The following is a 26362-nucleotide window of genomic DNA, read 5'->3' as shown; positions in this document are numbered from 1 at the left end:
ATTCATTCCATTCTCCCCCTGCTGGCAACGCTCCCCCAATTGGTCAAATTGCACAAAATCTGAAACTGCACTTTCTTAGGTTCCCAGCAGCGCACCCATCAAGTTTGAAGTCAATCGGACGGTTCTTGAGATAAACCACTTTTTGTTGTTGCCATTAGGTGGCGCTATGACTATGCATGTCTCTGAAATTCGGCACCGCAATCCATCAGGTTCCCAGCAGTGCACTCCCCAAGTTTGAAGTCAATCGGGCAAACGGTTCTCAAGAACTGCTTTTCCTGTTGCCAGTGGGTGGCGCTATACCCATGCGCACATCCGAACTGCGCGAAATTCACCATTGCACTCCCACAGGCCCCCCTAAGCGCACTCCCTGAGTTTGAAGTCGATCGGACCAACGGTTCTCGAGCTATGTGAAGGACAGACAGGCATAGAGTACATACATACAGGCAAATTGTGGCATCACTGATTTCAGTATTTTTCAATACTTTCCCCAACTGGGATTTCTTAGGACTTTTTATATGTTATAATATACATATTTCTAAGACTAGAACAGTTGAAAGAGTTTCTGTTGCAATTTGTGGGAGGTCATATCGTATAATGCCTGTACTATTTAGCACCGTGCGCTCCGCTCTCTTCAATGAGGAAATGGAAATCCAGACCTTGTAGAAAAGTGTCGATTTTTGGGGTTAGGGTTGAAAGTAATTATCTCTCTTTTCAGAGGCACACAATTACTCACATAAGACCCTAAATTTAATAGTTAGAAGGTTTTTGTGGATTTTGGTTTCCAGGGACTTTAACACACACTCGTACTCGCAAGCTGGTTGCAGAAGACGACGAAAAACACACTCACACACACAAACAGGCAGTGCTGTTTTTCCACACTACACTTTAGCAACTTTATGTAATAATTACTATTTTTTAAGTAGGCTACCGCCCAAATTTGATAAATGCCCCCATTTTTTTGATAGTGGACGCAAAAGCAAAAAAAAAAAAAAAAAAAAAACACTCAACACACACACACACACACACACACACGCACGCGCGCCACACGCGCACACACACACACACACACGCCCCACCCAGATTAACCATTCTATTATACGGCTCTGCAGCCTGTTGCACCAGCTGAACGTAAGTTCGCTCATAAGTTAGGCCCAGACTAACCCAGATAGAAGAGTCCCGAAATCTCCATTCTTTTTATTTTTTATTTTTTATAAAAAAAAGACCATACAAAATATCATACATCTCCATTCACTCCAATAGGTTGAGGCCACGTCTTGTCATAGACGCTGGTTTAGCTGCCTCAGCCTGGCTGGGGGCGTGGTTAGGGTGGGGTAAAAAACCCCGTTCTATCCATTCAGCAAAGTTAGAATTTAGCTGATAGCCCATCCCAGGCAGACACGATCGGGGATTTAACCACCGCAGTAAACGCACATATGAATAGACGTCTTGTGTTCTGCTCTAGAATCCCCAAAACTGTAGTTAGAGCCGCAGCACCTTCCTTTGGTGAGTCAGCCCATGAGATATATGGGCGGTTTTACCCCACTCGCGCGCCAGCAGTTTAACATTTTGTGGGCGTTCCCAGACATGCAGACTGTCTCTATGGACCAGTTTTTTTTCCAGGAAGTAAGGTCCTGGAACTCTTGAGTAAAAAAGCAGCACTGTCGAGTTGCAGCAAAATAGACCGTTTGTGTTGTACTTTGAAAGGGTTTTTCATCCCTTGAATCAAATTGTACATTATCAGTTTTATTTTAGCATGCAAAAGTAGCGCGAGACCCATTCCTGGCTGTTCATTGGCTAATGAGTCTCGCATTTTGGTCCTCCGCTGACGCCACTCTCTCTCTAGAGCAGCGTTTCTCAACTGGTGGGTCGCGGGTCACGGGGCCGTTTTGATTGGGTCGCGGACATTGGCCAAAAAACAAAAAACAAACAAAAACAAATATATATATATATTGTAGCGTTCCTGGTATTTGTCGGAATCAAGAGGCTTCTTGTTGGTACAGGGTTTTTATTCACAGTTATTATCTTACAACTCTTGGCGGTTGCTACGCTCTTAGCTAGCTAGCTGCTTCCTTGTTTTCCTGTTCATGGAGACTGACCCAGGCATGCGCTGTCAGACAGGAAGTTCCCCATGCATAGCATTCCCCCCCAGGAACACTCCCACACATCAGTTCCTAGCTGCAACTGAGACACTCCCATTGCACACCAAAACCCAGGATCGCTACATACTCCCCGGCCGACAAAAAGCCAGCTCCCACGCTGGCACCACAACCCACACATATCCTCCTGTACCAAAACACACCCACAACATTTCCATACCCACATAGTCTCTTCTTTTTTTCAGCACACTTCTTAATTTTTCAACACATCCCATTACACACATTTCCCCAGGCCTTTTTTTTTTAAACTTTTTTTCAACATTATTTCATCCCCCAACAATACCTCATGCCATGTACATTATCTTTTCTTTTCTTTACAACCATTTCAAAACCACCACCATCCTCTCTCTTTTTTTTTTTTTTTTTTTTAGTACAGCTCAAAGTCCCCCAAATGTCCTGGAGCCCGTTGCTCTCTGCGCGGCCGTGTTACTCTCTGTGATTCTGCCTGCGGGACCGACCCCGCCTGCAGTGTCTCTGAGACAGCAAGTCCCTGGGTGGTGGCCGTCCGGTCACGGCCGGATGCCCCTCTCCGTGGAAAAGGATTCCTTCTCCCAGCGGGTTTGGGTGAGACCGCTGGGCGGCTGAGATCTGGAGGGAGGATGCACCCCCCCCCGGTACGGGGCCAACCTGTCCCGGTGGAGTACCTTCCTGCCACCAAGTGGCATCTGCACTCGGTACACCACCTCCCCCATTTTCTCCAGGACCCTGCACGGCCCTGTCCAGTGACAGTCCAGTTTAGGGCATCGCCCTTTCTTCCTCCGGGGTGTGTACACCCAGACCGGCTCCCCCACCCGGAAATGGTTCCCCCTCGCCCTCACATCGTAGTTCCTTTTTTGTCTCATGCCCGCCTTTTCCAGCTGGTCTCGAGCGAAGTTATGAGCGGACTCTAACCGGTCTTGCAGCCTCCTGGCGTACTCTTGCCCCGGGGGCGCATCTGGGGCATCCGGTGGTTTGCCGAACGCCATCTCCGCTGGTGTCCGCAGTTCCCGGCCTAACATGAGCAGAGCGGGTGTGCAGGAGGTGGACTCTTGGGCGGCAGATCTGTAGGCCATGAGGATGAGGGGAAGGTGCGTATCCCAGTCCCTCTGGTGTTCCTCGGTGAGGATGGCCAACTGCTTCCCCAGCGTCCGATTGAATCTCTCCACAAGGCCATCGCTCTGGGGGTGCAGTGCCGTGGTCCGTGTCTTCTTGATGTTCAGTCGCTCGCACATGGTGGCGAACACCCGTGACTCAAAGTTTCTCCCTGTGGAGGGTCTCCGGCACTCCGAACCTACTGAACATGCCCACCACCAGTGCGTCAACCACCGTTCCCGCCTCCTGGTCGGGCAGCACGTATGCCTCTGGCCATTTTGTGAAGTAGTCCATGGCGGCCAGGACATATCGATTTCCCTGCTCCGTGCGCGGGAACGGTCCCATTACGTCCACCGCCACCCTCTCCATGGGAGCTCCCGCTGCTAGTTGTTGGAGCGGGGCGCGAGACTGGTCTAGCGGACCCTTGTATGCTGCGCAGAGGTCGCAACGGCGGCAAAAGTTTTCGATGTCTCTCCTCATCCTCCCCCAGTAAAAACCCTGCCTAAGGCGACGGAGGGTTTTATTGACTCCAAAATGTCCAGCCCCTGTGGTTCCATGGCAGCTCCTGCACACCTCCTCTCTCAACGTCGTCGGCACTACTTTCCGCCACTTGCTTTCTCCCATCGCTGGCTCCTTCCAGGACTTCAGCAGCACCCCGTTGCTCAAACTCAGGGTTTCAAACTCTGACCACAGTCCCTTGGTTGCGTCAGTGGCCCCGGCCACCTCTTCCCAGGGCGGCTTCTGGCCGTCCTCTACCCACTGCAGGACTGGCCACAACTCCATGTCGTGCTCTTGATGGGCCCTCCAATCCGCCGCTTCTGCCACCTGCAGCCCCCTGCACACCGGTCCGTCCCCAGTGTGGTTAGGGCATATCCTCGCTTCCTCTTGGAGCTCTCTCTCTCTCACTTCTCTCTTCTCGCAGTACACACACCCCCTCTCGGGGCAGGGCCGTCGTGACAGGGCGTCTGCGTTGACGTGGCGCGCTCCTGCCCTGTGCTCTATGGTGAAGTTGTAGTCCGCCATCCTTTCTAACCAGCGGCACACCTGTCCCTCCGGCTCCCGGAAGGACCACAGCCACTGCAACGCTGAGTGATCGGTCCAGATGGTGAACCGAGGCTGCCCCAGGAGGTAGTATCTGAAGTGCCGTAATGCTTCTACGACGGCGAGGAGCTCCCGGCGGGTGACGCAGTAGTTTCGTTCCGTTTTGTCAAACGTTTTGCTGAAGTACGCCACCACCCTCTCTCCGTCCGACCCCGTCTGGGACAGCACGGCCCCCATACCCCCATTGCTGGCATCAGTGTCCAGTAGAAACGGCAGGGTGGGGTCTGGTGCTCTGAGCACCGGAGACTCTGTCAGCGCTTTCTTGAGGGATTCGAACGCTAGGTGGCATTCTGTCGTCCAGTGGAAATCTGTGTTCTTTTCCTTCAGCCGGAACAGTGGCTCTGCGATTTTAGAAAATCCCTTTACGAATTTCCTATAGTATGAGGCGAGCCCCACGAAGCTCTCGAGCTCTCCCTTGTCCCTGGGGGTGGGCCACTCCACTAGCGCCCGTGTCTTCTCTTCCAGGGTGCGGATGCCCCCCGCGCCGATGCCATGCCCTCAGAACTCCACTTCCCTCTTCATGAAGTGGCACTTGTCTGGGTGTAACTTCAGACCCGCCTTGGCTATCTTCTTCAGGACCTTTCGTAACGCCCCCACTGCTGCCTGGAACGAGCCACCGTGTGTCAAGATGTCATCCAGATACACGACGCATTCGTTTTGGGGAATGTCCGCCAGCAGCTTCTCCATTAGTCTCTCGAACGTTGCTGGTGCGTTGCACAGTCCGAAACTGAGTACTCGAAACTGCCACAGCCCCCTCTCGGTGCAGAAGGCGGTCTTTGGCTTGGCATCGTCGCAGAGGGGCACCTGCCAGTACCCGCTGCGGAGGTCTAGGGATGAGAACCAGGTTGACTCCCCCACCGCATCTAACAGCTCTTCGATGATGGGCATCGGGTACGCGTCTTTCTTAGTCACTTTGTTCAGCCCCCTATAATCTACGCAGAATCTCATCTTCGAGCTATTTTTCTTTTTTACCAACACCACCCCCGACGCCCACGGGCTCTCGGACGGCTCGATGATCCCCGCACGCAGCATGTTCTCCACGGCTTCATTCGCTATTTCCCTCCGCGCCGCTGGGACTCGGCGGGGATGCGACCTGACGGGCCGCGCCCCCTCGGTGTCTATCTGATGCTGCACCAGGTGGGTACAGCCCAGCTCATGATCTGACATCGCGAAAATGTCTTTATATTCCTCTATTACTCGCCACAGTTCTTCGCTCTGTTGGGGTTCTAAACCCTCACTCTGGCGTTGATGCAACCTTCTCAGCACCGCCAACCTATCGGTCTCCCCTTCCGCATGTAGCGGTGGCGGAGGGGAAGTGTTCTGAGGTGGGCGAGGGGCTTGGTTTGGGGGCTGGCTGCTCCAGAAGCTCTCCCTCTGGCATCATGTTGGAGTTCACCAGCGTTGCCGTACACCCCGTGTCCACCAGGGTGACACAGGACTTTTCTTGCAGGAAGACCAGAACATGGCAGCCGTTCATCTTGCGCGGCCCATTCTGCATGCTGACAGCGCCGGCGATGTTGTCTGCTTCGGGGGAAGGCGGAGCCCCACCTCCCCGTCGATGTCGATGGGCTCCCTCCCGCGGTGACGTGGCCATGGGGGATATGACATCGGAGACCCGTCTCGCCCCTTCTAGACGGGCCCCGTACCGTTTCCCTGGTTCCACGTTCTCCGGCGGCACCCTGCTTCCCGATGTCCGGGGCGCCCACAGCCCCAACAGATCATACTCCCGGACCCTCTGGGTCGGTTATTGCTTCGTGGGGTGGGCTGCAGGGAGGGGGTGGGCTGCAGGGTCGCGCTTCGGAGCAGTTGTTCTTTTAACTGCCGCACCGATTCAGACAGCTCTCTCACCGTGCTGCTTTGCTCCGCCAACACACTCTTCCACGCTGGCTCCTCCTGGAGCGGGCTCTCCGCTGCCATTCTGACCACGGGGGCGGCCTCCATCGTGCCGCTGTTCACACCCCAACCCTCCACTGTCTCTCTTTCCAGCGCCAACTCCAGCGCTTCCTCTAGTGTCTTTGGTCGTCTTAGCATTATTTGATTGCTTAGACTCCGCGGTACGATTGCCTGGATAAAGTAGTTTCTGGCCAACTCATCCAGTGACTCTGGCGGCAGCTGGCTGTATGCGCGCCGGCCGAGAATCTCAATGTCTGTTGCCAGTGCCCGCAACGACTCCCCCGGCCGTCTAAGCCTGTTACACAGTTCCGCAACCACGATGCCTTTCTCTTCGCCACATCCAAGTTCTTTGTATCGGCCATTGCTGCCACGCACGTTATAGCATCGCCCTCGAGGGACATCACAAGATGGTTGGCTCTCTCCTCCCTCGACCAGCCATTCATGTCTGCCGCCACGTTAAACATTTTGCAGTATGACTCCCACTCGCCTTTACCGTTGTATTTCGGGGGATTCACTTCCTTCTTGCTTCGGCGGGCGCCGTCCCGCGCCGCCTCGGTCCACGCCATAGCCCCGTCACTGGGCCGCGGGATAGCTTCTGTGGCTACGGCGGCTCCGTCGTCTGGCTCGAGCTTCACCCTCACCAACACCCGGCTTTCCACTGCCTGCTCCGCCTGGGTCTCCGCAGGAGTGGCTATGTCTGCCTGGCCGTGCTCCTCTCCGGCCGCCTGGCTGTCCGCCCGGGCTTTCTCCCATCTCACCTCTCGTTTGATTCTTCTCCGCTCCCTACTCCGAAGCTTATTTACCATCTTTGCCGACACGGAGGCAATATTCCCGCTTAACTTCTGACACCAATGTAGCGTTCCTGGTATTTGTCGGAATCAAGAGGCTTCTTGTTGGTACAGGGTTTTTATTCACAGTTATTATCTTACAACTCTTGGCGTTTGCTACGCTCTTAGCTAGCTAGCTGCTTCCTTGTTTTCCTGTTCATGGAGACTGACCCAGGCATGCGCTGTCAGACAGGAAGTTCCCCATGCAAAGCATTCCCCCCCAGGAACACTCCCACACATCAGTTCCTAGCTGCAACTGAGAAACTCCCATTGCACACCAAAACCCCGGATCGCTACAATATATATTTCATTTGAGTTAAATTCAGATTATTGAAACTGGATTAGCCTGACCAGTTTTACTTGTTTAACAAGCTGAAGCATACTGTATGCTCTGCCTGTAATTCAAGAGAAGTCTGCCTTTTCATTTCATATTTAATTTTAGTTCAATTCAGATTTGATTTGATTTGATTTGATTTATTTATTTAGACGGGACAATGCAAAATTGATTAACACAATAACCAAATTTGAAACTGGATTTGAAACTGGATTAGCATGGCCCCAGTTTAATTAAAAGTTATGACCAGTTTAACTAAAAAGCATATAGCCTGCCTGTGATTCCTTTTTTATTTCATATTACTTAAATTCAGACTATTGAAACTGGATTAGCATGACCAGGTTAACTTGTTTTATTATTATTATTATTATTATTATTATTATTATTATTATTATTATTATTATTATTATTATTATTATTATTATTATTATTATTATTAACTTGTTTAAAAACATATAGGCCTGTAATTCAAGTCTGCCTTATTTCAATTGGTTTTTAGCCCTAGTTGCACTTCTGTTGCACTTTTTTGTTCATTTGAGGTTTATAACAGTGCATGAAGGCATTGTGTATTAAATTAATGCGCTGTTTTTTGTGCAATAAATTTGAGTGGTTTAAAAAAAAATCTGAAATTTGGGTCGCGACTTCATGACAAGGAAAATAGTGGGTCCTGGTCCTGAGGCTACACCATGGATGTATTAAAAGAACGGGCTACACCAGTTGAGAACCACTGCTCTAGAGGACCCTAGCCCCACCCATCTTCAAAACAAAATACTTCCGTGAGCCTTTCAACTATCCCGTGATGCATTGCGCGAGCCTAATATTTGTTTGCAGTCTACTGAGTTTCTGTTATCGTATCGTGTGCGTGTGGTTTGAAATTGAAACATAGATATATGGTTTGAACACCAACAAGTTTGCTGTTTCCGAAACTAGCTTTTTAGGTCCATGAGCCCAAGGCGAGAGCTAAGGAGGCGGAGGAGGCTGCTCTGTAACTACGGCAACGACGAGTGACGTGACCCGCGGGAGAACAAACACAAAAACAAAGGGACTGGTTCTTTTCCCATTCACTGTAGCTGGGATTTCTCAAGACATGGACAGACACACCGTGGAACAAGACAAGCTCATCGCACCCACTGATTTCACTGCACCACCTGTTTCAAGTAAGTTGCTCGTTCTAGCTGCATTGCAATATTGACATAATCTTGACAGCAGTCGCAAGCAAGTTAGCTACGCTAAAGTTGTTTAGGTTGACGTTACTTAGCTTGTGTGCATATATAACACGAAGATTTAGGTTAGGCCACTAAGGCCAGGTGTTTTCGTTGCGACGGAAAGCTCGAAGTTAGCTAAAAGTTTTGAATTCTGTACAAGTTAAGTTAACATTTGTTTGCTTTTCTGTGGTTGTTAGCTAACCGTTACCGTCTATGTAGGGCCATACACCATAACGCTACCTACCCATAGACTAGCCTGGGTAAACCCAGCCTCCACGTGACCTCTATCTATGTGCTATCAGTCGGATAGCACATAGATAGAGGTCACGTGGAGGCTGGGTTTACCCAGGCTACCCATAGACTACACATTATACATATTCACATACAATTCTGTTATCTAGGGAACATTCAGAAGCACCTGATGCCCCCATCACATTTCACATCAAGTGTCCAGTCTGCTGGAGTGCTCAGAGGTGTCCAGAGCCAAGGGTCAACCCCCGTCTCCTGGATGAGGCCAGGCCTAACATCAGCAACACCAGTGGACCCTAGCCCTCCCAATCCATGGCTTGCCATCACTCAGGCCCAGCAGGAAATCCTGGAATTGCGAAAGGAAAATCAGAGAATCATGATGATACAAGGAGACAGCCTAAGAGGAAGGAACCCTATAGATCACTCTACAGACTCGAGGGCAAGGTATCTCACAATATATCGAATATGCCTTTGGTCTATAATTCTTACTGCTCTGTCAAGTGGCAGAAATATTAGTTCAGTGTTTCCTAACATTGCCCCAACAGGACCCCCCACCCCTTGAAAGTACCGTATATATCAAAATATGTTTATTTATGTTGTTTGCCTAATTTATGTGCGCACCCATTTAATTTCCATCCCACCGCCCCGGCCCATCCCACTCCCCCAAAGCAGCAAACCTAAGGGAAACACTGTAGTACCATGAGCAGCTCCTCTTCCTCAAACACAGATCTGCAGAGAGAAGTGAGCAGTGGTCCAGGTGGGAGACAGAGTGGCGACTGGAGGTGGAGAAGCACAAGGCTGAGGCTGAGAGGTTGAAGGGGCAGGTGGAGGCACTGAAGGACTCTGCAGGGAGACACAGAGATGAGATGCGAGACAAAGACAGGGTCCTTAACAGGTATGAGACGTGTATCTAGTGAAGCAGTATTGTAAATGGTTTGTTGTACCGTGCAGAATGCTTTGTAATGGGGTCATTTTATGGTTGAGGTCTGTTATTATGTTTATCATTAGACTAAAACATTACAGACATTTGTGATGAAACATAGATCAACACGGCTTAAACTTCTGTATTGCAGGCAGAGTCATGAAATGGAAGCGATGCGTGACGACTTATGTAAGGCTAAGAATGAACTTGGCCAAATCAGAGAGGAGCTCAATCAGCGCAGAGAGGAAAAGGACAAAGTTGACTCACAGGTAATGTCATCTACCTACATAATTGTTCAATTGTTGATGTCATCTTATCTTATTCACCTGTGCCTTACTGGTATTTTGTGAAAATCTTAAAGGAATACGCCAACATTTTGGGAGATTCACCTATTTGCCATATTCCCCATAGTAAGACGAGAAGATAGATGTCTTTCTCTTCCCTGTGCATGCAGGGAAACGGTCATTTTCGAAGTAAATACATACCACCAGGAAGTACTGACTGCACACAGCGCATGCGCTTCAGGCAAATGCAGAAGTCACTTTCTAATACATGCACAGGGAAGACAAAGGCATCTATCTCTTCGTCTTACTATGGAGAATATGGCAAATAGGCAAATCTCCCAAAATGTTGGCTTAGTGGCCAAACACACCATACGCCAAAGCCATGCAGAACTGAAGCTTGAAGCAGGCTCTAGCTGATCTGACGCTTAACCGGTCACACCAGCGCTGGGTCCGGCTTGGAGCTGCTGCTCCGGCCCCTCCCACCCCTCACAAATTGCATTGACTGCCTGCCTGGCAGCTCGGGATCAGCGCGCAGCACGCTTGGAAAATAGAACAGAAGCTGAATCTATCGGTTCGGCGTGGCGTTGGCATGGCTTCAGCATGGCTTCAGCATGGCGTGGTGTGCGGCCGGTGTGAACGGACTCCCCTGTTAACAACGATGCTGAATTGAAACTGCGTGAATTTGGCGTTGCTTTGGCGTATACAGTGTTAACGGCCACTTATTCATGACTTGTTGTCTGCGTGTTCACCTCAGTTGCCGTCGTGCATTGATTCAATCAGCTTATTACAAAGTAACATTCTGCAACATCTGATCTTGAATGAAACAATTTAATCTTTTTCTTTGCAGCTTGAAATACTACAGAGGGAGTCTGGTGGGGAAATTGCACGGCTGAGGAGGGATGTAGAGCAGAGCAGAGGAGAGGCCCAGGAGCTCTCTCTGAAGGCTGAGATGGCCAGGCTACAGGCTGTGGAGGAAGCCCAACAGCACACTCTTAGACTATCAGAACAATTGGAGGAATCGCAGAGGACGCAGGCGTTGGAGGTGTGTGGAGAATCTATTACATGAAATTGATACCATCACTAAGCCTACAAATACTTGAGGGAACAGGGTGGTAGAGTGGGTTTGCAGATCGTATTACAGTGTTATTAATACTTTGCTCGCCTCTGTTTACTCTAGCTGCAGCAGTTGACTGCTACCTACAGTACAGAGCTGGCCACTGCAAGACAGACCAACAGAGACCTACAGGACAGACTCCATGTAATGACCTCAGAGGTGCTGCAGCTGAAGAGCAGCCTGATGGATGTGTCTACTGAGCGAGATGGGCTGAAAGAACATCTCAGGTGGTACATTCAGTCTACAATGGATTTTAATGAATGTCCTGGAGGTAATGGGAACTAAACTTGTGAAGCATTTGCTCTCAGATTCACTGACATTTATTGGATGTTTTTGTTTTGCATTTCTCAGCCAAATGGGACAGGCTTTTGAGACACAGTCGGCAACACTGCAGAGCCTTAGAAATTACATTGGACAACTTTCCCCAGAGAGTGGGGAGAACGAGAGACTAACTGAAACTGTTGAGGTGGAGACAACATCAACAACATTGATTTAAAATCAATTCACTGTTAACTAATTGCATGAGGAAAAAGCAAGCTTGTGCCTTTCTTTTCAGTAGTGTAAGGAAAGTGTTTTGTAGCCAATTAAGTATGAAATGGATAGATCCATGTGCATATTGTAATTCATGCCCTTATGTCTGCTGAAATGTTTGTAATGCATCATTCTGATCTTGATTATTCTGCAGAGGCTAAACAAGGATAAAGCGGCTCTTCAGATGACCACAGAGCTTTTGACAGTCCGACTTAACTCTGTGAATGAGATATTGACCCTCCAAGAGGAGACACTAGTTAAGAAGGTGAGTGTTTGTTCCTCAGTTATTAATTTGCAGGTCGCAGGGGAGTCCCCAGCAAAATGAGTAAATTGTGTGATTTCACTAGGATTTCAATGACTAGAAGTTAGCCCAAGGAGAGAATGTAGTGCATATACTTGATACTACATTACTATATTATATTAAACCTGCGCTGTTTACGTCAGCTGCGTCAAGTTACATTTTCGGGGAGCTGCATGCTGGCTGCGCTGGCATGCTCACGATCCACGGCGTAGCCCTCAGCGCATACGGTGAGGGCTTTGGCGTTGTAGCATGTTTTCCGCGTTATGAGTCCATCACAAGGTAAAACATGTTTTCTCACCCTCTCCCTGACAGTCGTTTCACTCAAGGGAGCAATCTGTCTGCCATGTGTGAGTGAGTACTATTCGTACATGTAAGATAAAAATCCAACACCCAGGTGTTGAAGGAAGCAGTGCAGGTGTTGCAGGGCCGGTCGAAGCCGTGCGTGTGTCTGTGGGCATGTGTGTGTGGGCATTCGTGCCAACGAGGAAATTAATTCGCCATTAATTTCCAGACATATCTTAAACTGCGTGCGCGTATGTTCGTGAATGTGTCACGCGTGTGACCGTGTGTGTATGTGTGCGTGCGTGTAATTATCGACGAAACGCTATCGTCCTCCTCTCCTCGAGACATTACTCACTCTCTCTCTACGCCTGCCCTGTGCCCCGCTCTGTCTGTCCAGACCAGGGAGCTGGGGCCGGGGCCACACCCCCTTCCTTGTCGCCTCGAGCCAGCCTTCTCCAAATCTCGGCTCTCGGTGAGATTTCCCCAAATCAATCGCGGTGAAATCTCGCCATACACATAGTCACTTGTAGAAGTGGCTGCACTGCACACAAAAAATATTAAATGTTGCTTACCTGCTGAGATTGCTAGCTAGTAATGACTAACTAAGTTTGTGTTTAACCTTTACCTAGTGGAGATATTACATTAATGTTGGTCAAGGATTTTTGCTGTCTTTGTGAGGAAAATCTGTCTTTTAATGGATTTGGGCATTCCAATTCTGTTGATAACAGATGCTTTTGGTGCAATGACACAATATGCTATTGTTTACTAGGAGTGCTCCGATCCGGCTAAGCCACGATCCGATCCGATTCCTGGGGGTCACGATCCAATTCCAGAATCGATTCTCGATTCCAACGATTCTCGATTCAAGAATCTAGAATCAATTCTCTACAAAGAGTGATTTCAGGATCTACTTTACTGTATGATTCTGCTGTAAGACTGCAGTACAGCCACTTATGTGATCATCAAAACGGCACAGAAAGCTCAGGGGTGTGTGTGGTGTGTGTGTCTGTGGTACGTGTGTATGTTAAAAATAGACCTTGTCAGATCCACTACTGAAGAATGGTTCTAAAGGCCTTCAAGTGCTTCAGCTCTGGAGAGAGAAAGTCTTCACGTTGTGCGTCCAGCTTCATTCCAAGGACATTGAACTAAGAGGAGAGAAGGATCATCTTCTTTCAACAGTATGAAAACAACAATCATACCATAGTATACTGCAGTATAATCAAGTCCTATGCGTTTCAAATGGTGTTAAGAGTGCTTGTTATATTGTTGTGTGTCTTAGGTGAGCTCCATGGAGGAGCAGCTCAAACAGAACCAGCACCGGGCGAGTGTGCTGCAACACAGTCTGGATGACACGATAGCTGAGCTGGACCTGGAGAGAGTGGCCAGGGAGGTTGGTATCAGAACAAGTGATATGACGTGTGGCTATTGTCAATTTTGCTGATGCACAATGAATTCACAGCTGCTTAGGATAGTGATAAACGCATGTACACTTTTACCACAGTGGACAACGCTGATGACATGAAACACTTCCTTAGGTTATAGTAGCAGTTGCGGGTTCGGAAAGGGCAGCTGGGCATGACAAATTCTCAAATTTGAGCATTGGATTTGTGTCATATACTATGATATGTGGAGTGGATTTGTGTTTTTTTGTCTTTCCAGACATTGAAACAGGACTTGGCCCAGGCTCACAGGGAAAACTTACAACTGAAGTCATGTAGTCAGGAAGCAGAGGCTGAACTTCAAATCTTGACAGAGGCAGTCCAGAGGTAAACCTTTTTACCTGAATATAAACTGACACGATCAATGGCAGGAAAAAAGTAATTAAACAATGTTGCCTTTGTTAAATTTGGACGATGCTTTGGAGTTTAAACTGTAATTTCCTCACACGTTTCACTGTGCCTCATAGATTCAACCTGGCGTTTCAGGCGAAGGTGGCAGAGGTGGACACAGCTCAAGCAAGGCTCAATGTTTTTACCCAGAGGCTCACCTTTGGTAAAAGACGAGTGGAGACGATCCAAGGTGCGGTTGTACTGTAGGTTAATGGGGTGATTGTAGTATTAAGGTGCGGTTGTACTAGGGCTGCTCGATTATGGCAAAAATCATAATCACGATTATTTTGATTGATATTGAGATCACGATTATTTAACACGATTACTCATTGACATTTATTGAACATTGACAATGGCTTTTCTTTTTAACATTGGATGTCTTTGGATTTGAGATATAATTGAAAATAAATAAATAAGTGAAAATAAATAATAAAAGTGCAAAGATTTAAAAATAAATATACAGTAGTAGGCCTACTATGTTGCAGTGAACTGCCACAACCAACTGCAACTATTAATCTACCGTACATTCAATATGTTGGTAAACATCTGAACTAGTAGTCCTTAAACCTCACACTAGCCAAAATAGTGTCGCAGAAAATGACGTGTACACAGTATCTGTGATCAATCAGTGAAAACGGTATTTATTTACCGTTATTTAATTACCGTAAGTGGAATGAAAACAGTCGGGACATATGTTGCCAACAGCAAATTAGTGTTCATATTTCATCAAAACTAACCAAATGAGAACGCTATTGAGTAACGTTCGTTTACATTACATTAAATTACTCATTTGCAGTGTTGGGAGTAACTAGTTACTAAGTAACTAGTTACTGTAACTTAACTACTTTTTTCAGTAACTAGTAATCTAACTAATTACTTTTTCAAATTCAGTAACTCAGTTACAGTTACTAAAATAGTAACTGGGCTAGTTACTAGTTACTTTAGGACATGAAAATAATGGACAACTTCAGAGGATTACCCAGTTTCTGATCCTCAGACCTAGTCCGGGGAGAGAGCTGCAGCCAGAGCCCCAGAGGCTAATGACCTTGATAGGCTATAAGCCTCCCCAATAAGCGAAGGTTCAATGCCACACTGTGGCACAGCAACACTAACATAATGTGTGCATTAATAACAATCGAAGCGGACTTTTAAAAGTAACGCAAAAGTTACTTTCCCTAGTAACTAATTACTTTGAAGTAACTGGTAACTTTAAAGTAATTAAATTACCTTTTGAGAGAAGTAACTACTAACTGTAACTAATTACCAATTTTCAGTAACTTTCCCAACACTGCTCATTTGGCAGATGCTTTTATCCAAAGCGACTTACGTTTAGGTTCATAATAGGCTATTGTTAATGTTTATCTGTGAGGTCGTTAGCTGTTGAATATGCGGTCACATTGTAAAGAGTGTCCTGAATCGATGACTGTGTTGCGGTGGCAGGAGTAACTAGATGGGGCTTTGTCTTTTTGTTCGTTTAGCGTTATTGCTTGGTCATAGACCACTTTGTGAGTGGATTTCAAGTGATTAAACAAAGAGGGAGAGGTCGTGTTGCGGGGTGCAGCCACGACCGCGCATATCTTGACAGGTGGGTCAAAACTCGCATCGCAATTCTGTGCTGTCGCATCGCTCTTGATGTGTAAGGACCTTTAAACTCGGCAAAACCAGTGTTTCCACCCCACATACGTTGTTTTACCTCTCTTCTCGACCAGCGGCTCTCTTTCTGTGACTTCTGTCATCTTATTCTTGTGCTACCACGGAAATAAGCGGGGAGGAGAAAAGTGCCGTGGCTCTTCACATGACAGTCATTCACAACTCGAGCTGAAACGAAACGGTGTGCTTTGGGCTTTGGGGGAGGGGCCGAGCAAAGGAAGGGGTGCGCTTGATTTACAACACAAGACAGAACGAGAGTGACAAGAGCCGCAAAATCGTTTTATGTCGATTATCTTGTTTTCATAATCGTGGACAGCCCAAATCGTAATCATGATTAAAATTCGATTAATCGCCCAGCCCTAGGTTGTACTGTAGGTTAATGGGGTGATTGTAGTATTAAGGTGCGGTTGTACTGTAGGTTAATGGGGTGATTGTAGTATGAAGGTGCAGTTGTACTGTAGGGTAATGGGGTGATTGTAGTATTAAAGGAGAATTTCGGTTTTTTACACCACGGTCCTCATTTCCAGCTTAAAATATTATGTTTTACTCACCGAAATAGTTTGGCTTCATTCGGATGCCCACGGAAGATTTTAGCTCCGAGTAGTCTCCTCAAACAGGCTATAACGAGAGCCTGCGGCAATGCGGGGCATGCTGCACACGCTCTCTAAATTACACTTTTTCTGTCAGATCACGGTTCATTATGGTTGTAAATATAATTATTTAGCTAATAGAAGCTAAGCTAACATCAACACAACAGTCAACGTTGATCTGCCCCGGATGGGGTTACAGTGCCCATCTTCCCCCTGTGAAACCACACTTCTTCAGAGGAACCACAGAAGGGGGAAGATACGCACTGTAACCCCATCTGGGGCAGATCAATGCCGACTGCTGTGTTGATGTTAGCTTAGCTTCTAGCTATTAGCTAAATAATTATATTTACAACCATAATGAACCGTGATCTGACAGAAAAAGTGTAATTTAGAGAGCGTGTGCAGCATGCCCCGCACTCGCCGCAGGTTCTCGTTATAGCCTGTTTGAGGAGACTACTCGGAGCTAAAATCTTCCGTGGGCATCCGAATGAAGCCAAACTATTTCGGTGAGTAAAACATAATATTTTAAGCTGGAAATGAGGACCGTGGTGTAAAAAACCGAAATTCTCCTTTAAGGTGCAGTTGTACTCTAGGGTAATGGGGTGATTGTAGTATTAAGGTGCAGTTGTACTGTAGGGTAATGGTGTTATTGTAGTATTAAGGTGCAGTTGTACTCTAGGGTAATGGGGTGATTGTAGTATTAAGGTGCAGTTGTACTGTAGGTTAATGGGGTGATTGTAGTATTAAGGTGCAGTTGTACTGTAGGTTAATGGGGTGATTGTAGTATTAAGGTGCAGTTGTACTGTAGGTTAATGGGGTGATTGTAGTATTAAGGTGCAGTTGTACTGTAGGTTAATGGGGTGATTGTAGTATTAAGGGGCGGTTGTACTGTAGGGTAATGGGGTGATTGTAGTATTAAGGTGCAGTTGTACTGTAGGGTAATGGGTAGGGGTGCACCGATCGATCGGCACGCAATCTGTATCGGCCGATTTTGACCTCAAATATGTGATCTGCTGATTGCAGATATTACTTTATTGTCGCCGATTGCATAGCCGATCATGCTGCACGTGAGAAACATGAGGCAGCCCATTTTCATGTCTTCAATGTCTATCGTTTAACTTTCGTATTGTGCTCTAACGTTTATATCATTGTGTTGCAAAGCACACGCTTTGCTTTCGTCAGTGTACTCACCTCCACACACCACACCAGACTGTCAACACACCCCTTGCGTCTTTGAATCACACACATCAGCTGGTGATTAGAGCAGACTCAGCAGAGAGAAGTTACCTCCAGTCCTCCCGCCTACGGAGGCATTTGCATGCTGTTAAGTCCGTGTTTGATCCATATTTGCGTGTATCCTCCTAACGTTAATAGCTCCGGTTAGCTTTAGCCGTTTTAGCTTAATCGATAAAATAGTTTCCTTGGGTCGAAGTTATTTTTCTTGTGTAACAGGGAAATCCCGGAAAATGGAGTATTTTTGTTGAGTGAACTGAACTGCATTGAACTGGTAACATGGAAATCCCGAAGTGGAACGATTTTTGTTCTTTTATAAACTGAACTGAGGGAACTGGACTGAACTACTAGCCATTTAGTTCAACACAGTCTTGTGCTCCAATTATCTCACACACAAACAATCATGTTGGCGGTTTCCTTTAGCCTACACAGTATACAATATTGATGTAGAAAAAAAGAAAATGTGCTGCACTTTCAATTTGATGCATGAAATGTAGGCCTATGTAAAATGGAAACTGTTCTATAATAGACTGTTATAGCTGCTTACAAAATAAATAAATAAATATATATATATATCGGTGATCGGTAATCGGTGATCGGTCGATGATCGGTTGGGCAGATATTTCTCATAGGTGATCGGCAATCGGTGATCGGTGGCAAAAAACGTGATCGGTGCACCCCTAGTAATGGGGTAATTGTAGTATTAAGGTGCAGTTGTACTGTAGGTTAAGGGGGTGATTGTAGTTGTACTGTAGGTTAATGGGGTGATTGTAGTTGTACTGTAGGTTAATGGGTTGATTGTAGTATTTTAGCTTGAACTGTACATGGCTGATTAAAGAAAGTCATTATGTTTTTTGCTTCACAGGATTGATCATGAGGAGGGCGGCTCTGCAGAAAGTGCAGCGGGCCAATAAATTGACAGACCAGACTGCTGACAGGTATGAGCTTCCACTGATCTTTGCCCGACTCGGCTGGAAGTTGATTGTATAAACTGTTTATACATGCAAGAAACATTTTCTCTTGTTTTTTGTTTACAGGATAAACACATAGGCCAGTTAATGTAGGATATGTACTGTATCTTCTATAACAGAACTTACAATACTTCTACAATAGACCTTATTCGCTAACCCTGGACGGTGCCATATTGTTGACATACCATCCTGTACGCACAGTGCTACTAGTAACAGCCTTATTGTCGTTTCTGTTCCATTACAAAATAGAGATGGTGATGACAGCAATAAAAACCCCAGAGTTGTTGTTTGTATGCTGCCGTTAATGCCTGTAATAATAAACAAAAGAACAAACGAGGTGAACAGACTTTGCTGTGAGGAGCTGTCAGAAAGTTTCACCTGTCTCTCCTAACTATCTACACATCTCCTGTGTGCTGACGGATCCTCAGTCTTGCTCCCTTCACGTCTGTGGATGGTAGAGATAGAAACAAACCACGGGGCCTTTATTGCTGTCATTACTACCGCCATATCGAATAAGGTCTATAGAACTTACAGTCTACTCAGAGAAGAGTTTAAGAGATGGACAGTTCTGCCCATTTCATTATGGGGTAGAGTAGAAGTTATAAAAATTAATATTTTACATAGATTATCATTTCTTATGTCAGCTATTCCACTTAGATTCCACCCGTATTAGTTTAAAGAAGTTCTTTACAGGTTTATTGTGTAGGGATAAGAAAAGAAACCTAGAATCAGCTACAAAAGATTGATGAGACCCAGGAGAAGTGGTGGATTAGGAATCCTGGATGTTTATTCATATTAGCTGCCTTATAATGCTAGATTCCCTCTGGCATGGCCCTACATCTGTAAGAGTGAAGCTGGCAGTTGGAAATGGTTAGAGGAGAAAATGAATATATCTGAATATAATAGCAAGACTGTATCTTAATCAGCATTATGGTTTCACCCTAAAATCAACTGGGAAATGGACAACCCTTTAATTCAGTTTTCCTGTGAGGTAGTCAGATCCCTACAGAAAGGTTTCGCTTTTCATGGGGCGTCTTTACCTTCTTACCTCATATGGAATAACCCCCTATTAATTGCTGGAGGCAGAACACTGTCAAATCACATATGGCAGAGCGAGGTATTAATAATCTGCGGCAGGATTGTGAAGGATGGGGATGTGGTACCCTTTAACGAGTTGAAACATTTATTTGATTGAAGAGATGCTGATTCTTTTTCATATTTACAATTATCCATCTTAAGGGCTTTTATTTTAAAGAACATGGTCATGGGCTTAATTGAGGGGATTGTCTCAGGCAGGAGAGTAGTTTTGGCACTATACCAGGGGCGGACTGCATAATCGGGCACGTCGGGCAAATGCCGGTGGCCTGGCCTGGCCTGCAATTTTTTTTTTTTTTTTTTTTTTTTTTTTTCAGGCCAGGCCAGGCCACTCACTGAACAGCAGGCCAGGCGCCGCCTACTGGTTTACTAGTGGTTTTATTACTTTATTCAGGGTTAAAGTGGGTGCATCTCATTGTAAAATTGGACTTGGCCCAAATTGGGCTTCAAACGGCCCAAATCAGGCTTCAAACGGCCCAAATCTGGCTTTAAACGACCCAAATTGGGCTTCAAACGGCCCAAATCTGGCTTCAAACGGCCCAAATTGGGCTTCAAACGGCCCAAATTGAGCTTCAAACGGGCCAAATTTTTTGGCACGTCGGCCCGTATCGGCCTGGCCTGCTTGGTATCTATTGCCCGGCCTGAATTATGATCCCAGTCCGCCCCTGCACTATACTGTGTATAAGTTGTTGCCCCTTGCCTCTTCAGACGGCCTATCTTCCATCAAACGTCAATGGGAGAGGGAATTGGGCTTACCGCTGTTTTCAGAACAGTGGGAGACCGTTTAAAACAACTTTATCTAAATGTGTGAGATACAAAACTACACGTTAAAATTGTGCACAATGCTTAAATCACACCATGTATAATACAGAAAATGGACCATTCCCTGTCAAATTTTTGCTGGCTCGGCTGTGGAGAGGAAGGAACACGTATTCAGCTGATGTGGCAATGCCCTCCAGCGAGGAGCATTTGGTGTAAGATTATTTTGAGTTTGTCTGTTATTTTGGATGTGAAAATACCCCACTGCCCATTAGTTTGCTTCTTGGGCACAAGGGTAGAACAATGCTTACATGCATCATTGCATTAGCTTTTCTGTCAGTGAAACATATTATATCAATGAATTTTAAATTGCATAAACCAAATTGTTTTAGTATTGAAAATTGGTAAAAGACTTAATGCATTTATTGTCAATGGAACGAGCAGCCTCAGCATTAGTTGAGTATGACCATAGATATTTATTAGAACATATTTGGAAAACAAACTATATGATTGAAATTATCTGCCCCCCCCCCCATTATGTATGTATGTACGTATATGGTATGTATGTGCATGTACATATACATATATATGTATTTATATTTTTTGTATATTGTTCTGTGTTGTCCAACGCTGTCCACCTCTACGTACTGTATATGTAATACGTCAGTGTTTTGTCTTTTGTCATATTGGAAATCACAAATTATCAAAAAAGAAAAGAAAAAATAACTTACAATACACATCCACAATTAACTGCCTCATATTATCTACTTATAATTCTAATGAGAGGTATGAGTTTGCAGAGTGCTTTACAAAAAGGCATATGAACAACAAATGATAAAAAGCACATAAAAATACTTCTGTTTGGGACCATCTCCAGTATTCATCCTTTAAGTGAGCAAGTGGGCTCGCTCCGTCTGTTTCATTTTTTGTCCCACTGATGATGTCACAATGTCTATGACATCAGTGATGTCGTTATTGACAAAAATCATCTTATTTATTTTTATTTTATTGAACCTTTATTTAACCAGTTAAAGAAATCCCATTGAGTCGGAAGCCTCTTTTACAAGGGAGAACTGGCCAAGAAGGCGGAGAAGTTACACGTCAGAAGTACATGAATGCATGTAAAAAAACAGAACGGTACAGAATCAACAAAGACACAGACTACCAACAATTCACAATAGGAGAGTGTAAAACACAGCAGCACACTTAAGAAAACGAATATCAAAGTAGCAGATAAAAGTACAACATCATCCAGTTACAGAAACAATGTAACTGTATAAACATAATAAAACAGTAGGCAGAGGACCATAATACAAGAAGTATACAACAAAGCAGGAACAGGTAGAAGCAAGGAATACCGTTGGAATAATGGAATCAAAGAAGCCAGTTTAAGACTGGACTGCAGGTCATTCCAGGACCAGGGGCCAAAGTAAGAGAGGTTTCTTTTACCTGATTCAGTCCACACTGGAGGTACTTTGAGACGCAACCATGTGTTGGATCTGAGATTGAGAGTATTTACTTTCAAATTGAGCTTGGAGCGAATATACCAGGGAAGCTTGCCAAGCATCGCCTTGTAAATCAAGATGTACCAATGGTGCAACCTGCGCGTAGCAAGTGAGGACCAACTAGAGTGTACAGTGTGCAATGGTGGGTCCTAAAAGCTGAGTTAGTGATATTATCTCAGGGCAGCATGATAAAGCGGGTCAAGTCTAGCTAAGGCTGTAGGACAAGCAAATCTGTAGTGTAGACACAGTCGCAATATGACATCACTGATGATGTCATAGGCATTGTGACATCAGTGAAAGTGATGTCATCAGTGATGCGAAGTTGAGCAATTGTGCACTGCACATGCAAATAGAGCAGGCGAGGCCACGCAGCAGCCGAGCTGCGTGCGGCTGCTCCTAGTTTTTAATAAGAGCAGTTCTGTTAGGGATTATTAGGCTGCATGTCAAAATTGTCACTGCTAGTTTTTGAGAGTGGCCTGTTTTGTATGACACTTTGTCCCAGTGTTTCTCCACCTCACTAAGTGACTTGGCTTATTTGCTCTGCTACCTTGTCTGTGTTGCCCCTCCAGCATCAGAAACCTCCAGGCGGAGCTTAACCTGGTGTGTGAAGAGAGAGACAAGCTCACACAGGAGCTCAAAAGAACCCCGGAGCTCATTGAGAAAACTCTGGCTGATCTGCGAGAACAGTGTGAGTATCCTCATCAGAATCAGCTTTATTGGCCATGTATGTAGACATACAAGGAATTTGACTCTGGTATACATTGCTCTCAATGTACTTACACAGGGGGGAAAAGGTATGCCTACAAGCTAAAACAAGTTAACTGCTATTTACAATATATATATATTAATATATACACATGACTTAATGCATATTAATATGCAAATATGTTTATCTGTTTATCCATAGCATACCCACTTTTAGCAATATGGCATCTCATTGTGTCGTTGTGACCCCCCCCCCCCATACCCCCCAGTTGAGAATAAAGTGCGGCAGCAGCAGCAGGAGTTGGAGCAGAGACGGGTGGAGGTCCAGGAGGCGGCGGCTCGCAGAGAGGAGGACCAGCAGACCCAGGCCCAGCTGGAGGAGAGCAAGGTCAACCTGGAGCACCTCCGCTCTCAGCTGCTCAGCCAGCGGGAGCAGAGCGAGCGGGGTGAGGCAGGGGCTAGGCTACTTATGACTTCTCCAGGGAAAGTTGACTGAGCACTTATGCTCCTTTCAGCCACATCCTTCTGGCTCTAGATATTCACACCTGGGAGCAGTCTGCTATTGCTGCTTCCACTGCTGCATCAAATCCACCTTGCAACAATCATTTCATTCACATTTCGGGTTTAAGAACGAGTTCACTAGAAATTCTTCAGTGCACCAAAAGCCACCATGAATTTGCAGCTGGCACCCATTTTAAAAGTTGGAATACAAGCCCACTTATCCAATCTCTAGTCTAGGCTACTGCCACCTTGCTTTGTTTTAAGCCATTCTGTTATACCCTGCCTGCATGCTAATGATTAATTACTTTCTGTGTGAAGATTTGCTGACAGATGTATCAAAACACAATGTATGCCCTGAGGTATATTGAAATCCTCGTTGAGGAATGTAGTGTTTGTTCCTCTTCAGCCCTGCATGAGAGAGTGTCTGAGATGGAGGACCGCTGTGCTGAGAGACTGAGAGAGATGGAGGCTCAAGTCAATGCTGCCAGGAGAGAGCACACCAAAGCAGGTAGAGGGATCAGCACAGTGCTACTTCAGCCTACACTGGTTGGAAGTGTTGGAGTTGGAGTCGTACCCACATTGCTGCGCATGAACTAATGCGATTGGAATTGTTTACACATTATACTGTTCCCATGGGGATTGCTCTGTCTGTATTGTCTCTTGCAGTGATGACTTTGCGACAGTTTGAGAGAGAGGCAGCAAGGAGACGGGATCAGATGAGAGAAGCACAGCACTTGGAGAGTGAACATGCAAAGAGGGACGTCCAGGATTTACATAAACAACTAAAGGAGACTGAGAAGGACAGAAACCTTCTACTGGTAAGCAGGGATTCAGTTAGCCGGTAATTTCCGGCTTTTTGCCGGTATTTGTTGCCGTGGGCCGGCAAATTAAAAGGCTCAAGTAGCCGGTTGGAAATGTCCCAAATAAATAAATTCATTATATAAAATAGCTCAATATTGTGTGACCAGTGATGTTGCCATAAGCTACAACTTAAATATAGACTTAAATATATTATATATTTTCGCCCCGCTGTTATGTTGAGTGTTTGGTGAAAAAGGGAAAAAATACGGCAGACGCCCTTTAACTTTAGCCTAATGCAAAAGCCGCACACTGCAGCTGTGCAGCATCCTGCGGCCGACAGCGCTTTGGCTTGACACAAGAGACCGAAATGTCAACGCAGACATCCCTCGGCCAGTTCTTTTTCTGTAACGATGGTCCAGAACAAGATCCAACCAGCCATGAGAAGCCGCCACAGCGAGGAAAAGTTGGGTTGATAAGAATCGCAAGTTGGCGTCTTTGCACATGTAGCGGAGCGCTGATCATGAAGAAACTGCCACGGGCGTATTGCGAGATTTCTCGCAGCGACAGAGAGGTCCTCTGACAAGTTGTAAAGCTTATTATTACTGTATGTCCATTCATTTAGCCACTAAAGTAAAGCAAATATTCTCATGTTGTGAAGTATAGGCTATAAGTCCGTTCTGAAAGCGAGTTGGATGCCGCGTGTCAACCAGCTGCAGTCGGCTTTTATAACCTTGTCATCATTGTACCGCTTCAGAAAATACAGGCTACTTTTAAAAGTTTGACTGACTGCATGTCTCATCTCTGGCTTGTTGCAGGTAGGGAACTTCTTACTTTAGATTATCTTTCAAGTTATTTAATTTCACGTTCTTGGATGCAAAGAGACATTTAATGTAGGCCCGCCAGGGTCTTTCTTTAGGCTTAATTAAACGGGAATATGACAAACTGTTCAGTTCAAGTTTGTGAAGAGTTCATTCACTATAATAAAATACATTTGTTGGACGATTGGATAATAGCTTTTGTTTTTTAATCTTAATGGGTCTGCAAACCCTAACCAAATTAATTAATTTGCACTCGCAAGCGCAGACCGCAGTCAATAGTTAGATAATTATTTTGAAATCAAAGCCAACAAAAATGATTATTTAATTTGCTAAAAATTATACAATAATATGTGATGTATTTAAGAAATGATTAGGCTACATCTATCTTTTTTCAATACATTTTGACTGGGCTGGTAAATATTCTATAAGGCCGGAATTCTGGAATGTTGCCGGCTCCATTGGCCGGCCAGAAAAAACCTAGCGGAATCCCTGCTGGTAAGGCTTTTTCAAGGTTTAGGTCAAAAATCAGTTTGTTCAGAAATTATGTTTTGTTTCTATTTTCATGGTTGTTTTTGTTCTCCTGTGAACTGAATGTGTTCCAGGCCACTGTCCATGAGAGAGGGCTGTTGAGTGAATATAAGAAAGTTCGCACAACCGCTCTACAGAACTCTGCTGCTCTCAGCGAACAAGCAGAAAGACCTTCAGTGAGGAGCTGCTGTCCGGGAGCAAAAGCCCCACTACCTGCCCAAGGTAACTATAACGTCTTGGTCATGTTGACTGTTCACACCACTGCTCAGGCAGAAGGTCAGACTATTTTGTGTGTGAGTGTGTGAGTGAGTGAGTGAGTGAGTGAGAGAACACCTACACAAACACTATGGACCTGAGCAGTGGCCTGTTTGTACCCTGTCAGAGACACTCCTGTCAGTGCTGGATGAGCTGCAGACTCTCAGCTCCGCGGTGGTCCACAGCTCCGATGACTCCGCTGAGGAGGAGGGTCCAGGTGACGGAGCGGGACCGCCCACAGCCACCAGCCCACAAAGCTGATTCTCAGGTGCAGCATTGTAAACTTCATGCTTGATGCTTCCTCCGATACATGTGCAGTCGTCAGCCACTTCTTTTCACTTCACAGCGAGGGGTTTTACCAGCAGGTTGTAGCACATCACGCTATTCTTGCCAGTTCACCCTCCCCCCGAACAGGCACCTCGACCAACCAGAGGAGGCACTAGTGCAGCGACCAGGACCCTTAATCCTTACCAACCCTCATGTTGGTAGGCAGTGAATCTACCGCTGCACTACCCGGCCGCCCCAACTTCATCATTTATTTGAGCCAGGAAACATACTTTTAGTTTAGCAAAGGTGGTCAAGTGGGATGGTGTTGGGAACCAAAAGATATAGGCCAGCAATGAAATAGAGTGATATTAGCTACCTAATGCAGAGATATGCTTAAATTTGACAGCGATATATTCCTAAGATTTAAGAATTGCTTTATCATCATCTTCTGTTTGACAATGTGTCCGTCACATGGATAGCTGTTGCAGAAAATATTGTATACACAATGGGTAGAAAAAGTACATTTTTCTGTGCTATAAAATTCTATCTATCTATCTATTCATTCTATGTGAATGCTCTTGGAAA

General features: G+C 45.8%; 1 protein-coding gene across 1 annotated transcript; it reads left to right on the top strand.

Moving 5' to 3' along the window:
* Positions 1 to 8469: 8469 nt before the first annotated feature.
* Positions 8470 to 25771, top strand: cchcr1 (coiled-coil alpha-helical rod protein 1; the record flags this gene model as incomplete). Its single annotated transcript, XM_083639430.1, has 19 exons — positions 8470 to 8539; positions 8989 to 9280; positions 9564 to 9731; positions 9910 to 10027; positions 10890 to 11084; positions 11220 to 11383; positions 11508 to 11622; positions 11842 to 11952; positions 13305 to 13448; positions 13550 to 13660; positions 13930 to 14036; positions 14177 to 14289; positions 18438 to 18510; positions 22472 to 22590; positions 22877 to 23053; positions 23515 to 23616; positions 23775 to 23926; positions 25330 to 25477; positions 25638 to 25771. The coding sequence occupies 19 exons, from the start codon at positions 8470 to 8472 to the stop codon at positions 25769 to 25771; spliced, it is 2613 nt and encodes an 870-aa protein (XP_083495556.1).
* Positions 25772 to 26362: the final 591 nt, after the last annotated feature.

Source organism: Poromitra crassiceps, assembly GCF_964638095.1.
Source record: "Poromitra crassiceps genome assembly, chromosome: 1".
NCBI classification, from domain to species: Eukaryota; Metazoa; Chordata; class Actinopteri; order Beryciformes; family Melamphaidae; genus Poromitra; species Poromitra crassiceps.
Note: the sequence above shows the minus strand (reverse complement) of the source record. Positions and strands in the feature narration are given on the sequence as shown.